The 18,203-nt window shown below is 38.4% G+C and overlaps 1 protein-coding gene across 2 annotated transcripts in view; it reads right to left on the bottom strand.

The window, feature by feature from the left end:
- The window catches only part of ASCC3 (activating signal cointegrator 1 complex subunit 3), a 472,978-nt gene that overhangs the window by 279,894 nt on the left and 174,881 nt on the right, over positions 1-18,203 (bottom strand). For both annotated transcript variants that reach the window (XM_038393749.2, XM_043510710.1), the window contains one exon: positions 2,427-2,603. In XM_038393749.2, the coding sequence (XP_038249677.2) occupies positions 2,427-2,603 (177 nt within the window). The remainder of the gene's footprint in view (positions 1-2,426; positions 2,604-18,203) is intronic.

Genomic DNA, 18,203 nt, shown 5'->3' on the forward strand with positions numbered 1-18,203 from the left:
CCCTCGCTCCTCCCCGCCCCCCCCCCCGAGCCTCTTGCATGCCACAACACAGCTGATCAGGAAGTGCAGGCAGGGATGGGGAGGCGCTGATCGGCGGGGCAGGGAGCTGATGTGGTGCTGCTGATGTATTACTGTGGCTCTTTAGTAATGTACATTGATAAATTCTGGCTCCTCCTCAGGCTCAGGTTGGCCACCACTGCCTTAGACCCATGTGCCTCCTAGCTGCTGAAAGTATGTGGGGAAAATGAGAGGGTTCGTTATTATGGCTGCTTCTACTAAAGTGAGGAGGATGCTGTCTGTTTTGAAGGGGCCTTGTGAGCAGTCTATACACACAATCTGGAAACAGATTGCTAATTGGCCAATCTTCACTTTTTCAGATAAGGTTACTAAGAAGGTTGTGGAAGGCAACTCTCATAGTATCTAGCTGCCTCATAGCTCCTTGATATTTGCCAGACCAGTTACAAACACTGCATCTATTGTGTTGGCTGATGATCTCCTCCTAACAAGGGATAACTATTAAGAGTCCATGCTAATATTATTAGACCGAACAGCTGCTTTAGTGGATTGTGTCAAGAGTTGCTTGTTGGCCCCTCAAATATGTTTGTGCTGTCTCCTTGGTAATGGGAGGGTTGGGAGAGTGTAGACAGAGACCTGGTTCTGCAAGGTCTCACACTCTGTTTGGGTAGGTTCAGTTCCTATATTGTCCTGGGAGAAATCTTCTGACATGGAGATTCAATACTCTGCATTCCTCATTGAAGATGCCAGCTCCTGTAAGGCACATTCAGTTGACTCCACAATGTTTTTTCTACCTCAAATGTCTGATGACATTCTTCTGAGCAATACAAGGACTTTTTCTTGGCCTGTGATATTAATGGAAACATCATATCTGTCTACCTTTTTTTGTCCACCTGAGGAGGGGTCATTCATTGATAATTTCACTCCCTTGTTACCTTTTTTTTGCAGGGAAAGGGGAACTAGTTATTTCATGGTAATTTCAACAATACTTTGTGAAGTACTTGACATAGTTGTCTCCTTTCATTTTAAAGCTATAAAGCTTATTCCAAAGTTGCTATTAGGACACTATATCTTTGCCTTTTTCTAATGATACAGTATGAATAAACTAAACATTCAAATGAAGTATTAAAAAATGATTAAAGAAAGGCAACAGCAAATATTATTGAAAGTGCTTGAAACAATTAATGAAGGTTAAAATATGCACATCATAATAAGTACCATATGGTAAACTTATCCTTGTGTGCACATACGTGAAATGGCTCCCCTATGGTTTTAAGGCACCTTTCTTTTTGGCATTGCGGATGGAGTGAATTATTTAAAGAACCTAACGAGACAGTCATTTTTCACACTTTTAAAAACCTACCATATTATCAATGGACCTCTGACACTAACTTTTGGTTGAAAACGTAATTTAAAAAAAATAGGCAACCTACAGTCTAGTAGGATATTCTAAGGTTGGCCTACAAAATAATATGATTTATCATCTTACTTTGCTTTAGCAATCAGAGAGTAAAACATAGGGAAATTATTTCCCAGCCAAATCACGAAAAGATGAATATTTAACTTGTATTTAACTGCAGAATTAGTATTTTTGTTTTAAGCGTCAAGTACATTTATCTCAGATTGATTTAATATGCAGTAATGAATTCTAATACAAATATAGTTATCTTTACACGATCTGTATACCTTGGTTATATTTTCTCTCCATTTCTCATTTTGGAAAAGAATATAAAAGACTGGGTTAAAGACTACTTTCATGAGTCTCTCACTATCAAAACTGCATGCATCAAAGCAGATAGCTTTTCCTATGACCGGTTTTGATCATAAATTACTCATATGGCATTTAGTACATCAAATCATATTTTTAACGTTTATGTCCAAACTACTTGAGTACTTTCCACTGAGTTGAGTGCTGTCACTTCTTATGTATCCTAACAGCAAAACAAACCAAATTCCATAATTTCCACCAAAGACACGGACTGAAATGAGAGAACTGGACAGAACAATCTGCTTTGAAAACACACTTCACATCAAGACTTTGGTAAGGAAACTCACCAATTGATGATAACTGCTGTTTAATCAGGATAGAGCTTTGTTATCAAACACTCTGCTTAATAGGGAGAGTACAAAGGAAATAAATGGTGCTTAACCACAGTGAAAATTCTAAGTTCCAGTCTAAGTTATGCAAGATGGTACTATTTTGAAAATTTGGAAGCAACTTCTGAGCCCGGGTGTTTGTGAAGCGATCTACTTACAATGCATGAGGCTCCTGCACTAAAGAATAATATAATCTGTAGTATTCAACCACTACCCAGATAGATAGGAAGGCATTTATAAGCACACATGCTGGAATCCATAATTCTGTATAAATGTCCAAAAACCAATTTTCCAGATTTTCCATAGTCATTTACCTTATTTGTTGTCTTAATTCCTATAAAGGTCTGCCCAAGTGGTACAGGTCGAAAACGGCCATCAAAATAGAATAGTCCGATGTAGGGATTAACATGTAGAAATGTGGCAACATCGAGGTAATTGGGTAATGTAGCTGAAAGGCCCAAAATCCTGATCATGCTTTGTGTAGATTCAACCTATCAAAAAATTAAACAAACGACTTAGATATGAGTAAATAATCTGAGTTTTATAAATCAGATACAGAAAAGGATTAAAACATACCTTATAAAATAAGTGAGTCACACTATTTTTCTTGCAAACAGCTAATAGTTTAAACAAAGGAGGAAAACAGAACACAGGCTGGTGGTTCCTGTCTATTCTATACACCTCATCTCCATTAAAACATTCTAATACTTCTTCTCATTAAAACATTTTACTTCATCCAATAAAATTAATAGTTTTGTACTGCCATAAAAAAGTTGTATCTGTAATAACAGCCACATTTAAAAGGTCAATTACAAGGTCTAGTTAAGGAAAAGATAATTAGACTCCCCCACTCTAATTCAAACCACAAATGTGAGGTTTATGAACCTGAAGACAATACCAAGATAGCTGTTTAAATGGTATACTTAGGTTAATTCATTCTAACATTGCTGTCTGCCCTCTGTACTGATATACAGTCTCTATTGGAAAAAAATGTCTACTTCTAACTATATAACAACTTTTTTAATTTAATGACATTATGTATGAAATGTCTTGATCGGATACACTCACATAAGCTTTTGTTGCATGAGATATTTCTTTTCACATAAGAGTTTATATGTTACCTGTACTTGTAGAGAGAAACCATTTTCAAATATAATTTTTCTTACTATTCTAGTTTAGTTTAGTTTGCATAAACCTCAAAGCAATCTTTAAAGTAACAACCATCGTAAAATAATCACTTTTTAATTGTGCAATTTATATCATCTCCTTTGCATTATGATTTCTTTTTGATACATAAATTTATTTTCTTCCCTGTAAACAGTGCAGATTTTATGATTTTTGTAAGAATAGTAAAATTGATGCAGAAAAATACAATTACATGCATTATTCTGTTGAGGAAATCCAAGCTAAGGAGAAATCTCTGATTCTACCTTCCATGGCAAATTGAGACAAATTTGCTGGAGATTCAATGCAGCAGACACATGACGACTTCCATTTTTCAAAGACAAGGCATGATAAAGTTCCTCTTATGACCGAGTGCATTTAAGAAAACAAAGCCTCTGAGAAACCACAGTGGGAGAAAATTTTCAGCATTCTCCATCATCTTCCTCTCCTCATCCCTCCTACCTCCTCACCTTTCCTCTTCATCTGTTCACATTCATGCTGTCACATTCCAGCTATTCTCCTTTATACTCCAGTTTCTCCATAATAAAAAAAGATATTTAAGGAATTAATCTGAATTTTTAAAAATAGTATACTAATAAACAGAAAGAAGATATCTAAGACTGGAACATGATAAAAGTGTATAAAATAAAGAATGGAGATAGAAAAGGTTGACAGGCAGAATGGAAGTTCCCAGTTTTTTAAACATAAGAATAAAGGAACATTACTCTGAAATTAAAAGCTGGGAAATTCAAAACCAATAAAAAGAAATATTTTTTCATACAACACGTGATTAAAATGCAGACCTTGTTGCCATAGGAAGGCATTGAAGACGAGAACTTAACAGAATTCAAATAGGAATTGGATATTTATATGGATATCAAGAATATCCAGGAGTTATAATTCATGACAAAAATTCTGTGTTTCAGGGCATAGGTCAATCTCTAACTACTAGAGTCTAGAATGAGAACTATGTAGGCGGCAGGTTATCCCATGTCTCCCTACTGCTAGGTTTTTACACCTTCCTCTGAAGTATCTGGTTCTGGAACTATCAGAAACAGAATATATTGGTACAAATGGACATTACGTCTGTTTAAGTATGGTAATTCCTGTGTTCCTAAATATAGATATGCACTTGGCAAACGTAATGCTAATATCATTGGCATCTTCCCATTCCAACTTGTTTGCTATCAATCATGTTGTAATTAAACATAACACAAACTCTTCAAAACATGTCACTTGTCATTTGCATGTCTCTAAAGCACATAGCACACTTCTGGAGAGTTAAATACCTCTCCACATCCAATCTTTCATCTGAACGTACCCCCCGTCATCTATTTTTGGATGTCCAGTCTCCATTTGAAACTCTCACTCCTCAAAACTGAACTTCACACCATTCCTTTTCTATCTCTTTTGTCAACTCTGCTATTCATTCTGACAGAATCTGATCCTTTCCACACTATCGGACGTCACTTAGGACATGAAAAAGGCTTTGTCATACCGGTCTATCTTGGGACACTCTTTGCATGTCCTCGGTGTTGTAAGTCTCAAAACCTTTCCCCGTCTTTGGACTGGTCTACACCTAAAAATTAGATTGACCGAGCTACATGGATCAGGGTGGGGAAAAATTTCACACCCTGTGCAACCTAGTTAGGTTGACCTAACACCACTTTAGACCAAGGTCAACAGAATAATTCTTCCATTGACCTAGCTACTGCTTCTTGGAGATGTGGACTAAATACATTGATGGAAAAAAACCCTTCAATCGATATAGGACACACCAACATTATGGCACGACAGTGGCACAGCGGCAGCCATAGCCGTGCTGCTGTATCCACTATAGTGTACACATACCCCAAGTATCACTCCATGGAAAGATTCTTTCAGTCGGTATCTTTTAGGTCTTCTTCCAGCTGCCCAATGGCACATTTGCCATGGCAGACGTTAGGTAAGTCTATGCAGCAAAAGAAGACCTGCAGGGTTAAAAATAACAGTGTAGATGTTCAGGCTTGGGCTGGAAGCCAGGCTCTGAAACCTGGTGAGGAGGGAGGGTCTCAGAGCCCAGACTCCAGGCCGAGCATATGCAGTGCTACTTTTAGCCCTGGACTGTGAGCCCAAATCACTTAACCTGGCCTCTGAGACTTGCCGCCATAGTTATTTGGTTTCTTGTACTTTTATTTTCATTCTAAACTTAGCCTGCTCTTCCCTTAGCTTTGCTACAACTGCTTCCTTTATTCTACAAAAGATGATACTGCAGAAGACTGTCTATCACTGAAAGGAATGCAATACCTTTCCATTTAATATAATTACTTAGATCACCTTTCTCTTGGTATTTTAATCACAGTGCCATTTTTCTGGAGGCTTTTCTTGCTCCCATACTTTATTGAAAAGTTCAATACTTTTAATCAGTGGTCTCATCATCACAAGCTTTCAACTTGTGACTGTCTTCATCTGCACCCATCCAAGGTTTTAACTTAAACTCTGCTCCGACTCTCAGAACCACAATTTGTTAAACTAGCAGATGCTCTATCCAGCGCTTTGCCAAGTTTTCATTTTGTCCTTTACCATTTTTACTACCTACAACGTAGCTCAGGCTGCACTCAGAGTTTTGCATTATAGTATGCAGGAGATTAATTTGTTGGATGTAGCATGTTTCCCTATTTGTTGGAGGAAAAAGAAAGTACTTTGTGAAAATGTGTGGAGTCTGTCACTGACAGTGAAAATATACGTCAGCATTAAGAGTCAATGAAGAGATGTCCCATAACTTGGTATTTCCTTGCTTTTTAGAGTTTGCATGGGTGAGATGTCACACACACAACCTTAAATCCTTTTGAATAAAGTTGTTTATGGAAAATCTATACACACAAATACACACATATACACACACACGTGCATAAAGTGTGTACAGACACAGATTGCGTATATATATGTGTGCGCGCACACACAAATTTCCCATAAACAACATTAGACATGTGTATATACACATGTGCATCTATACACACACAATATGCATGTATATGTACACACACACACATACATAAAATGATTGTTTATGGAAAATTCCACACACACAGGACCTGTCCCCTAAGGAATCTAGATCCCTTATACTTCAGGGCATAATCCAATCACTAAAATGGGGTTAAGAAGAAAATTTCTTATATCCAGATTGTTCATTCATTGTCCTTAATAGGATTTCCTTCACACACCCCTCCCCCCAAAGCTCCTGGACATTAGCCATTGTCAAGGACATCACACTGTAAGTGATGGACCCCTGGGGCTTATCTCAAATTCCCATGTTCCAAACTACTTGGGGCACCTTATATGAAAACTAGACTTTTGTCTCTAACGAGCTAACTTGGTCCTGTTGCTTACGCCTTAAATGGGATCACACCTGTTCATTAAATCAAATGCATTGATGTAGAGATGATGACAGTGTCAGAAAACAGGATTGTACATCCAGGCAGGAATTAATTAGTAGAAACAGATGAAATGACAAGAACCACAGTCTGGTTTCTAGTAAAAAAAAACAAGAGTACTAAACAAGAAATAATATACAGGCCAGACTGCCTTTAAGCAAGACATTTTTTCCAGTTTCCCAGGAAATGAGTCCTTTTTTATTAACCCAATCACCATGCAAATGTATGGAAGCACAATTTGTTAAAAATAATATGAAAAGTATGATAAAAGCAAATAACGAACAAAACATATTAAAAACAATTATTTTTGTACAATAAGATGCTTTCATTGCACTTTAATTTATTTCTCCAAAACGGCCTCTATTGCCCATATGGTCCAGTTTAAGTGGCTTATTTTGTATGTTTACAGAATGTATACAGTATATTTGGATAATTCATTTTGTGTGCATTTAAGTCAAAGAAAAAACAACATTACTCTTGCAGTATATTGTTTTCACTCATTAGTCATTTTTATTTCTCAAACAAATTTGTTTCTTGAAGTCTGTACTATGCCAAATGTGATATCTTAAACAAACTGTTTTTTTAAGTTATCTGACCACCTTATAACCTGCAGAAGAAGTTTTGTTTTGGTCCTACCTGCCCACCAACTGAAAAACACTCTCTACTGCATAATAACTCACTAGGTTTCCTTCAAATTTCCAGAACACACACACACACACCCCAGTACTTGGGACCTGGAAATATGAGAGAGATTTCATCACAAAAATCTGAGATTTCACATCCCATTTTAAAAAGTTGTAAACCACTGATAAAAGAATTATTGTGGTCTGAACCATAACTGCTTTGCTAGTGTGGCTTCAATTCCAAATAACTGACATAGATTTAATCTAAAGATATTGGTGCAGTAGAGTGGAAGTTTCACACTAGATACCTAATTAGTCTCTCTGAAATGCATGAAGGATGAACAAAGCGCCTGATTTTCTGCCTGATTATGTCCTATTCAAAGAAGCATCAAATATGTCTTGAATATCAGGACAGCAAAGGACTCAATAGTAGGGTGTTTTACATAAAGACAAAGCAAAGAAAGTGTGATGTCTTGATTAATGTGGAAGGATTAAATATTCTTGAGAAAAAAAAGAGGACAAGCTTCTCAGGGGACATGAAGAAGAAAGATTCCTGATGCACAGAGAACCCAAGCTTGAAAACCTGTGTACAGAGACCATTACAACAAGCACAAGCACAGTAATTGATCATCAAAAATACAAACATGCATAAGGAGAAATAGCTGTCAAGTGGTCAAAGCGTACTTATAAAGTGGTGTGGTAATGTGAGTGCAGTGATCACAACTTGGATGATTAGGCAGTGGATGTGATCCACTCAATAGCATAGAATACAGTAAAATTAGCTAACTGATTGGTTCTCATAGAACACAATAAAGCACGAAGAACAGATGTGCACAGGGAGAACTCACACTTAGTCCTTTATTAGAGGTCACACAAAAAAACTCCAGAATAAGCAGTGGTTCAGACCTATAGCAGCATCACCCACCCACTGCCTCAGGTTCACGTTCTTAGGCACCTCAATAACTTTGACATAGACTTTCATGTGTTGAGTAACACCTCTCCTTGGGGGGGTCTAGGTCTATTAAAGTTTAAAAGACAACACAAGAACTCCCACCCAGCCTTTCAAGCTGATTCACAACCCTGTATGCAGGGTTCTTAGTCCCATCCCCGCTGCTTTCCTCTAGCAGATTTACTCTTCACGCTACAGTCTTCCTAGCTGGCTCCTGCTCTGTGCAGACTTGCATCCCCAGCCCTCTGTTTAAGAGCCAGGAAGAATCACTCTGTAGAATTATTTCATTCAGTCCTCCTGCTCCCTGGAATCTCTCAACTTCCAGGACTTTGTACCCAGAGATTCCCTCTCTCCCCTTTGACTGTATGGGCATCTCTCTTATCTACACTCCATACCTCATTTAGACACACACCTGCCTGTCATGTGACACTGTTTATTTTCTGCACCTGGGGAGTAGAGCTAATTGTGTCACACCTGAGGCTGGACCCATTTCCTCCTCAAGGGCCAGTCGCCTTGTGAAAAGGGAGATTTTACATTCAAAAGTCTTGCACCAAGAGAGGCCTGGGAGAAGAGACCCTGAACAAGCAGGATAAAGACTGCATAGGAGGAGATGTTATCCTCAATAGAGCCCTCGTCCCATCCTTTCTGCAGGAAGAGGTATGTGAAAGGGTGAACCAGACCCTTTAAGGCCCCATGCTAGAGGCCCCATGACTCTACTGCAGCGAATGTGGGTCTTCCATGCCTTTCTAGAAAGGCTTCATATGAAGTAGACAATAAAAGCCAGCAGTCTCAATTAAAAGAGCTGCAGGGGCATAAGTAGTTCAATTCCTGGCTGGGACTGGAGCAGTAAGGAAGGATGCTCCACTCTGGCCACAGAAGCTCAAGAGAACCAGAAATTGAGTTCTGGTTACATTTTGCTTTCTGCAAGGATAGAGTGGATCCGAGAACTGTAACTCCAAGGGAATGGGTGACAGGGCAGAGATCTGGTGGGAGGAAGACCAGGAAAAATAGTACCAGCTAATGGAGGGAGTTAAAGGGAACTGTATATGACCACTGTTCATGGAGTCCCTGAGTAGGGACCTCAAGTAGTGAACAGGTCCAGTTTCACCCACTGGCAACTGGGAAGTGGCCTCAGCCCTGAGAAGAGGACAAGAAAGGGCTGGAATTTAAAGGACTCAGGGAGAGACTGAAGACCCTGGTAACAGCAGCTAGACAGTCTGGTGAACTCTTGGTGACTCCTCTCTCCTGGAAGGGGACTGAGCTTGAGAGAGGACCTAGCTGGACAGCTGGGCAGTGAGAACCAGTGAAGACAAGAGTCTCCAGGGAGAAAGCCCTAGGGGCAGTGCTCTATAGCAGGGCAGTGAAGGACCTAAAGTTAGCCCAGAAGAGGCTGAGAACTAAGCCCAGAGACAGGAATGAAGACACTAACAAGGGCACAATGATAGTCCTTGTTGGATCTTTTTTACCCAGGAAGGGGTTCATTCATGCATATTAACTGTGCGTAACTTGGCTGGACAGCTGAGCCACTGAAAACCTGCCTAGTGAGATCAGCAGCCTACAGGAGATGTCAGACCCAAGAAAGATTGCAGCATTGCACCTAGCCGACAGAAGGCGCTCAGGAGAGGTGAGTGACCCATCACAGGGAACAAATTATAGTTTAAAAACTTGCGCTTGATATGCCTGATACTAAACTCTTCAGAAGCATAAAATGTGAACTGATTTCAAATCAATTCCATTTTTCTCTATTTAAACAACTCTTTTGGTCTTGAAACTGTAAGACCAGGAGGCATTTGCTGATATACTAGTTCTGCTGCTTGTTCACAGGCACCAGCAAGATGACATGTTAATCTGGAAGTCTACTTGCATTCTTCACTTCTAATCCATAAAGAAACTGAGATCTAGACAAGTTAATACTATCTATTAATTTTCCTAAGGCCCTTAAAGTAAGAAAATATTAGCTTCAAAATGCACTGTGGGTTCCTTTAATTCAACACACAGTAAAACTACATCAAGCATTTAACAAAAACACTTCATGTTAACTCTGGAACAATGTACTGTCTTGCACATCAAATATAACTCTGTGCTATATAGACCATGGTTTCTGAGCAAACCAATAAACCCATGTCTTGAAACTACGCCATTTTAGCTTGAAAATACCAGTTGTAATTTGCAAGGCTTCACTGGTTACACCATTGTAAATTTAATATTTCAGTTAAAATTTATTCATCTGGCAAATGAGTTAGTTTGATCTCTAATTAGAAGATAGGAAAAAATCTGTCCTGCATTCTAACTCCATATGAAACTCAAATGGGAGGGTTAACATCGATGCAAGCATAACTCAAAGTATCAAACATCATTAATGAAATTTCCTTTTCTACATAAAAGAATGCTTAAAATATCTGAAAGTTAAAGTTTTTAGCGTGATGATTTTTCTGTTTCATGTACATTAACCCATAAAAATATTGGAAAGTTCTGAAATAAATCCACAGGTAAATTTTGGGGGTTTATTTTGTTTAAATATGAAGATATAAACAAAATATTCATTGAAATACTGTTAATCTAGTTTAAAGCCACAAGTGACAGAATATTCAACATTAAATCTAATGCTTTTTAAAATCATCCCTCCGTATGTCAGTGTTCTCCAATACATGCATCACAGTATGTTCAATCAGATTTCTCTGATTTTTCTGTATTGTCAACAGTATTTAAAGTAGACACATTAGAGTAGGAGTCTCGACTAGGAATTTCATTGGCTTCATGAAGTTTGTTAGGTTATCAAGATTATTTTTCAGGGCTGGGGTGGGTCAGTTCACATCTTTGTTATTGACAATGATGTGGTGCATTGTATGGACTGTTACATTAAAGTTAATCACTATTGGGCATCCCCAAGAGCAAGTAACCTAAATCCGGATCTAAAAGAAGGAAAACAGATAAGAGAGAACCATTTAAGCACTGAATAAAAAACAAAACAAAACAAAAAACACACACCACACCAGACTTCTCCCCCAAAAGTGTTCTCAGTACTCAAAGTTAGGACCAGAACTAGAACTGCTTTTAAAAATAAAAGGGAAGCAGGAGGTTGGGGTGGGGTACAAAACACATCTCAAAACAAAAAACTTGGCAGATCATCAAATTTACACAAAACATTCCCATGTGCAAAGAGGTCTTCATGTGAGCTCTTCAACAGAAACGAATCCTTCCTCTACCGAAATAAATGTAGAGTTTATCAACATAAGGCTTATTAATTAAAAATACCTTAATTATGGAACCAGTTGCTCTACAGTATAGTAAAAGTAATTAGAAAAGTCAATATTTGTCAGCCTTAGGAATCTCAGAAAATGTGTGGCAACTGATGGAAAATTTTGACTTTTTAACAGCCACTGTTCCAAAACTTTCATATAAAAATCAGCAATACAATAAAATATGACTCATTGTTTCCTTTCATTGTGCCTTTCCCTGTGCCTTGGAATCCCTCTTTGATCATGTACCGAGATTCTTTGCTCACCTCCAACTCTTTCCTAAAAACTCACTTTGATCCACTTGCCTTCCACCATTAGCTCTCCACCACTCTGCCCTTCTATTCGTACAAAATACTACAAACTTTTTTTAAAAATAAGTAAAGAACCAGGGAGCAACAAGAAATTGCTCAACCTAAACAAGCCAAATTGCTTGACAGTTATCACTCTCCTTGCTCAACTACTCTGTGCTTGTATATGTAATCTGAATTGAAGGCTATTTGCGTCATAAGCTATCGGTAAAGTATCATGCATACTTATAGTTCTTTATAAATACAATACACTACTATTACCCAGGAGATACAGCGTGGCCAAGCTAATGCTGTAGCGGTAATTGTAAAAGGCCAGAGAAAAAAAGTTAACTGTATGTTCTTTTCTCCTCCTCCTCTTTCTGCTGTAATTATAGCTTTATCCTTTCAGTGATTTTTATCCAGACGTGAACTTTATTTTTTTCTAATGATTTAAAGATTTTTTTTTAGAATGTGGGAATCAAAACTGATCGTATATTTTGTGTACTGTGTCTTCATTTGTAATCTCTGAACGTGTTTATATTTGCCCGTGTATGTTTTTAAAAGTCTGTCTTAATGTCCATTTGCATAATTTATATAAATACACTGCATAAAAATTCATATTTTGGTGTTTCTGTGTCATTCATCATTTTTATTACGATGTGCCTAGAAAGTCTGACCCCATTGTACTAAGCACCGTGCACACCTGTACTACTGAAATTGCTTGAGTGTCCCAAATCTAACATTTCTAAAATAACAAAACAGTTATTTTTAGAAATGTAATTTAGAATCTAAACCAGTTGACTTTGGTATTCACTTTAAGTGTGTTCTTCATTCTACTGAAACATGTCCTTGAAGAATTTAGTCTTAGGGTTTAGATGGAGGATGTCTTCAATAATCTTGAGCTAAAGATCTCACATAAGAAAAATCTGCAATAAAACCTCAACAGTTACAAGATTTCCTTTTGAGGAATAAATAGCAATCTTGTTTGTGTGTCCAGTTCTTTAAAGGATTCACTGTGCCTTATTAGTTTGATAAACAGGCTGTTATAACACTTCAGAAACAGGATTAGATCAAGGAATAAAGCTGTTTTATATATGTATCTAATTCAAAGGAAACTACAATTCTGTTGGGGAAAGTGACAGCACATCTTCTCTTTGTTAGTCAATACTGTCATAGAATCATAGAATTGCAGAAATGGAAGGTACCTCAAGAGGTCATCTATTCCAGTCCCCTGCACTCATGGCAGGACTAAGTATTATTTAGACCATCCTTGACAGGTGTTTGTTTAACCTGCCCTTAAAAATCTCCAGTGATGGAGATTCCACAACCTCCCTATGCAATTTATTCCAGTGCTTAACTAACCTGACACTTGAGAATTTTTTCCAAATGTGCAACCTAAACCATCCTGTGACACTCTGCACTTTGAGGGAACACTCGGCACCCCCATGTTCATCCTTATAATATGATTATGTGGTATCCAATGCAAAGTTTGTCGTATCGGTTGTCTTTGAAGGCTCATGATGCAAGAAGCATTGTTGTTATAGTAATGTTATAGGTTGCAATTTCATGTATGTAGTTATGAGGCTGAAAATGTGTCCTCATGGCTTAAAATAAGCCCAGGCAAAACCCTCTAGGAGCAGAGGTGCAGTTCACACCTCATCAGGGCATGTATGGGACAATCCTAGCCCAACCTCACAGGAACAAAGGACACTGGCCTAGGCAGCAACTAAGGATCTGTTGGACTCTTGAGTGAGTCACCCCCCGTTCCCTTGGTCAGTTTAGGACTACGATAAGGCAATGCTCACCTGACTCTGAAAGGAGGGGCAAAGCCAAGATGGAAGAACATGATAAAAGGGAGAGATATTTGCCATGCTCTTGCTCTTCCACCTCCAACTACAGACACCACCACCAAGCGACTGAAGAGCTGATCAAAGGGGAGAGCCTGGCTAAATGGCAACCAGCCAGCCTGTGGTGAGAAGCATCTAAGTTTGTAAGGGCACTGAAAATGTTAAAATCAGCTTAGACTGCGTTTTGCTTTTATTTCATTTGACCAAATCTGACTTCTTGTGCTTTGACTTATAATCACTTAAAATCTATCTTTCTAGTTAATAAATTTGTTTGTTTATTCTACCTGAAGCAGTATGTTTGGTTTGAAGCATGTCAGAGACTCCCCTTGGGATAACAAGCCTGGTACATATAAATGTCTTTGTTAAACTGATGAACTAATATAAGCTGGCAGCGTCCAGTAGGCATAACTGGATACTGCAAGATGGAGATTCCTATGGTTGTGTCTGGGACCAGATATATTGGCTAGAGTCATTCAGATGCACAATCCAAGCAGCAGCTGGCCAAAAGTGCTCACTCATGTAGCTGGGAGCAACTTGCATGCTAGAGGCTGTGTGTGAATAGCCCAGGAGTGGGGGTTCTCACAGCAGAGCAGGATAAGACTGGCTCCCAGAGTCAAGGATTGCAGTGACCTAGCAGATCACCAGTCAAGATAACACCAGGGGAACATCACACACCGTTTGCTGCAATTTAAGCAAACTGCTTCTTGTCCTATCCTCAGAGATTAAGGAGAACAATTTTTCTCCCTCCTCCTTGTAAAAACCATTTATGCACTTGAAAACTGTTATCAGGTCCCCTCTGAGTCTTCTCTTCTCCAGACTAAACAAAAAGATTTTTTTTTTCGATTTTCCCTCACAGGTAATGTTTTATAGACTTAATTTTTTTTGTTGCTCGTCTCTGGACTTTCTCCAATTTGTCCATATCTTTTCTGAAATATGGCTCCCAGAATAGGACACAATACTCCAGTTGCGGCCCGATCAGTGCGGAGTAGAACAGAAGAATTACTTCTCGTTTCTTGCTTAAAACACTCCTTTTAATATATCTCAGAATGTTTGCTTTTGTTGCAAGTATTACACTGTTTACTCACTGTAAACCCCAGATCCCCTTCTGCAGTACTCCTTTCTATTTCCCATTTTGTATGTGTGCAACTGATTGTTTCTTCTTAAGTGGAGTACTTTGCATTTGTCTTTATTGAATTTCATCTTATTTTCTTCAGACCATTTCTCCAGTTTGTCCAGATAATTTTGAATTTTAATCCTAACCTGCAAAAAGCACTTGCAACCCCTCCCAACTTGGTATTGTCCTCAAAGTTTATAAGTGTATGCTGTATGCCATTATCTAAATCATTGAAGAAGATGTTAAACAGAACTGGACCCAGAACTGATCCCTGCAGGATCCCATTCTGTGTGCCCTTCCAGCTTGACTGTTAACCACTAATAACTACTCTCTGGGCATGGTTTTCCAACCAGTTATGCACACACTTTATAGTAACTCCATCTAGGTTATATTTCCTTTGTTTGTTTACGAGAAGGTCATGCGAGACAGTTTCAAAAGCTAAAATATGCCAAATGTACTGCTTCCCGACTATCCACAAAATTTATTATCCTGTCAAAGAAAGCTATTATGTTGATTTGACATATTTTGTTCTTGACAAAGCCATGCCGTTACTTATCACCTTATTATCTTCTAGGTATTTGCAAACTGATTGCTTGATTATTTGTTCCATTATCTTTCCTGGTACTGAAGTTAAGCTGACTGGTCTGTAATTCCCTGGGTTGTCCTTATTCCCCTTTTCATAGATCGGCACTATATTTTCCTTATTCCAGTCCTCTGAAATCTCTTCCATGAGCTTTCGAAGATAGTAATAACTCAGATACCTCCTCAGTCAGCTCCTTGAGTATTCTAGAATGTATTTCATCAGGCCCTGCTGACGTGAAAACATCTAACTTGCCTAAGTAATTTTTAACTTGTTCCATCCCTATTTTCATTTTCACTGGCATTCTCTGAGTTAGATATCCAATTGCTACTAACATTTTTGGTGAAAAAAAAAAAGCCATTTAACACTTTTGCCATTTCCACATTTTCTATTATTGTTTCCCCCACCTCATAGAGTAAGGGCCTACTGTGTCCTTGGTCTTACTCTTGCTTCTAATATATTTACAGATGTTTTCTTGTTACCGTTTATATCTCTAGCTAGTTTAATCTCATTTTGTGCCTTGGCCTTTTTTAATTTTGTCCTTATATATTTGTGGGGGTCTTTTTATATTCATCCTTTGTAATTTGATTGAGTTTCCACTTCCTGTAAGACTCTTTTTTGAGTTTCAGATCATTGAAGATCTCCTGGTTAAGTCAGAGTGGTCTCTTGCCATACTTCATATATTTCTTATGCAGTGGGATATCTTGCTCTTATGCCCTTAATTATGTCTCTGAAAAACTGTCAACTCTCTCAAACTGTTTTATTCCCCTTAGACTTGCTTCCCATTGGATCTTATCTACCAACTCCTTGAGTTTGCTAAAGTCTGCCTTCTTGAAATCCATGATTTTTATTGTGCTATTTTCCCTTCTACCATTCCTTAGAATAATGAACTCTACCATTTCTTGATCACTTTCACCCAAATTGCCTTCCACTTTCAAATTCTCAACCAGTTCCTTCCTATTTGTCAAAATCAAGTCTAGAACAGCATCTCCCCTAGTATCTTTTTCCACCTACTGAACTAAAAAAAATGTCTCCAATACATTTCAAGAACTTTTTAGATAATCTGTGCCCTGCTGTATTATTTTCCCAACAGATGTCTGAGTAGTTGGAGTCCCCCCGCATCACCACCAAGTCCTGTGCTTTGGATGATATTATTAGTTGTTTAAAAAAAAGCCTCATCCACCTATTCTTCCTGGTTGGTGGTCTGTAGTAGACCCCTACTGTGACATCACCCTTGGGTTTTTTTTACCCCTTTTGTCCTTACCCAGACACTTTCAACAAGTCTGTCTCTTATTTCCATCTTAATCTTGTTCCAAGTACATACATTTTTAATACAAGGCAACACCTCCTCCATTTTTTCCCTACCTGTCCTTTCTGACCAAGCTGTACCTGTCTATACACATATTCCAATTCCATGTTTATGTCCCACCAAGTTCTGTTTGCCAACTATGTCATAGTTATGTTTTTTAATTGGCATTTCAAGTTCCTCCTGTTTATTCCCTACACTTCTTGCATTGATATACAGACATCTAAGATACTGATTTGATTCCCCACCCCCCCGCTCTCTATTCGCTCTTGTCCCTCCTTTATCCCAGTTATAATGGTCAATGCTCCCCCCAGATTCCGACACCATATCTTTTTATAAGTGTATGACACACAATACTTATATAAAAAGAGATGTAAATATTAGCCACCCATTGCTGAGCACCCTTCTCCAGCACTATCTGCTCTTATGCTCACATTTGATCCTTTATAACTGATATGTACTTTATATTGTAGATTGCTCAGAGTAGATGTGTCTTTCTTATTGTGTTGTTAAATCAACATCACATTATATTATTATTTGTATTCCTATAGTGCTTAAGAGTTCTATTCATGGACCAGAACTCCACTGTGCTAGGCACTATACAAACACAGAATAAAAAGAAGGTCCCTGAACATAAGAACGGCCAGACTGGGTCTGACAAAAGGTCCATCTAGCCCAGTATCCTGTCTTCTGACAGTGGCCAATGCCACGTGCCCCAGAGGGAATGAAGAAGAACAGGTAATCATCAAGTGATTCATCCCCTGTCACCCATTCCCAGCTTCTGGCAAACAGAGGCTGGGGACACCATTCCTGCCCATCCTGGCTAATAGCCATTGATAGACCTATCCTCCATGAACTTATCTAGTTCTTTTTTGAACCCTTAAGCAGCTTACAATTTAAGCTTGCCCCAAGAAGCTTACAATTTAAGTAGACAAACAACATCCTGTGAGACTATGAAAAGGCTAAGGGAAGACTCATTTTATCTGCCTTCCAAACTTCTCACTAGATTTCATATTCTTAGCAAGTTTCCAGTTTTCACCTATTAAGACACTGTATTCCTAGAATCAAAATTGATAAAAACAGAATGCACCTCTCATGGATCATTTAATTTTGTCATTGAATTAAAGACAGACATCGCTACACTTTCTACAAATTAATCTTTGAAGTATGGTTAGGATGTTAGCCTGGGATTTAGGAGAGCTGGGTTCATCTCCCTTTGCTACCACTTCCTTAGTTCCTCTGTACCTCAGTTCCGTCTGTAAAATGGGAATGGTACTTTCCTACCAGGGGAGCTGTGAGAATTAAAATGTATGAGCTGCTCAGACACTACAGTAATTGAGACTTGCTAGACACACCTAATCTGGATTTAAATGCCTCTGACTTTGTCATTCCTCATACAGGTTTCTGTCCTGGGCAGCTCAGTTATGCATCTATAAAGCATTACCTTACCATGCAAATTGAAGATATTAATGAAGACCCAAGATACAAAGTGCACAGGGGGAAAATCTTTAGTTTGACTGATACCTGAAAGGAGTCCCAGAGGTATTAATGCTGTAACCAAAACACACT

The sequence above is a fragment of the Dermochelys coriacea genome, chromosome 3 (assembly GCF_009764565.3).
Source record: "Dermochelys coriacea isolate rDerCor1 chromosome 3, rDerCor1.pri.v4, whole genome shotgun sequence".
Taxonomy (NCBI): Eukaryota; Metazoa; Chordata; order Testudines; family Dermochelyidae; genus Dermochelys; species Dermochelys coriacea.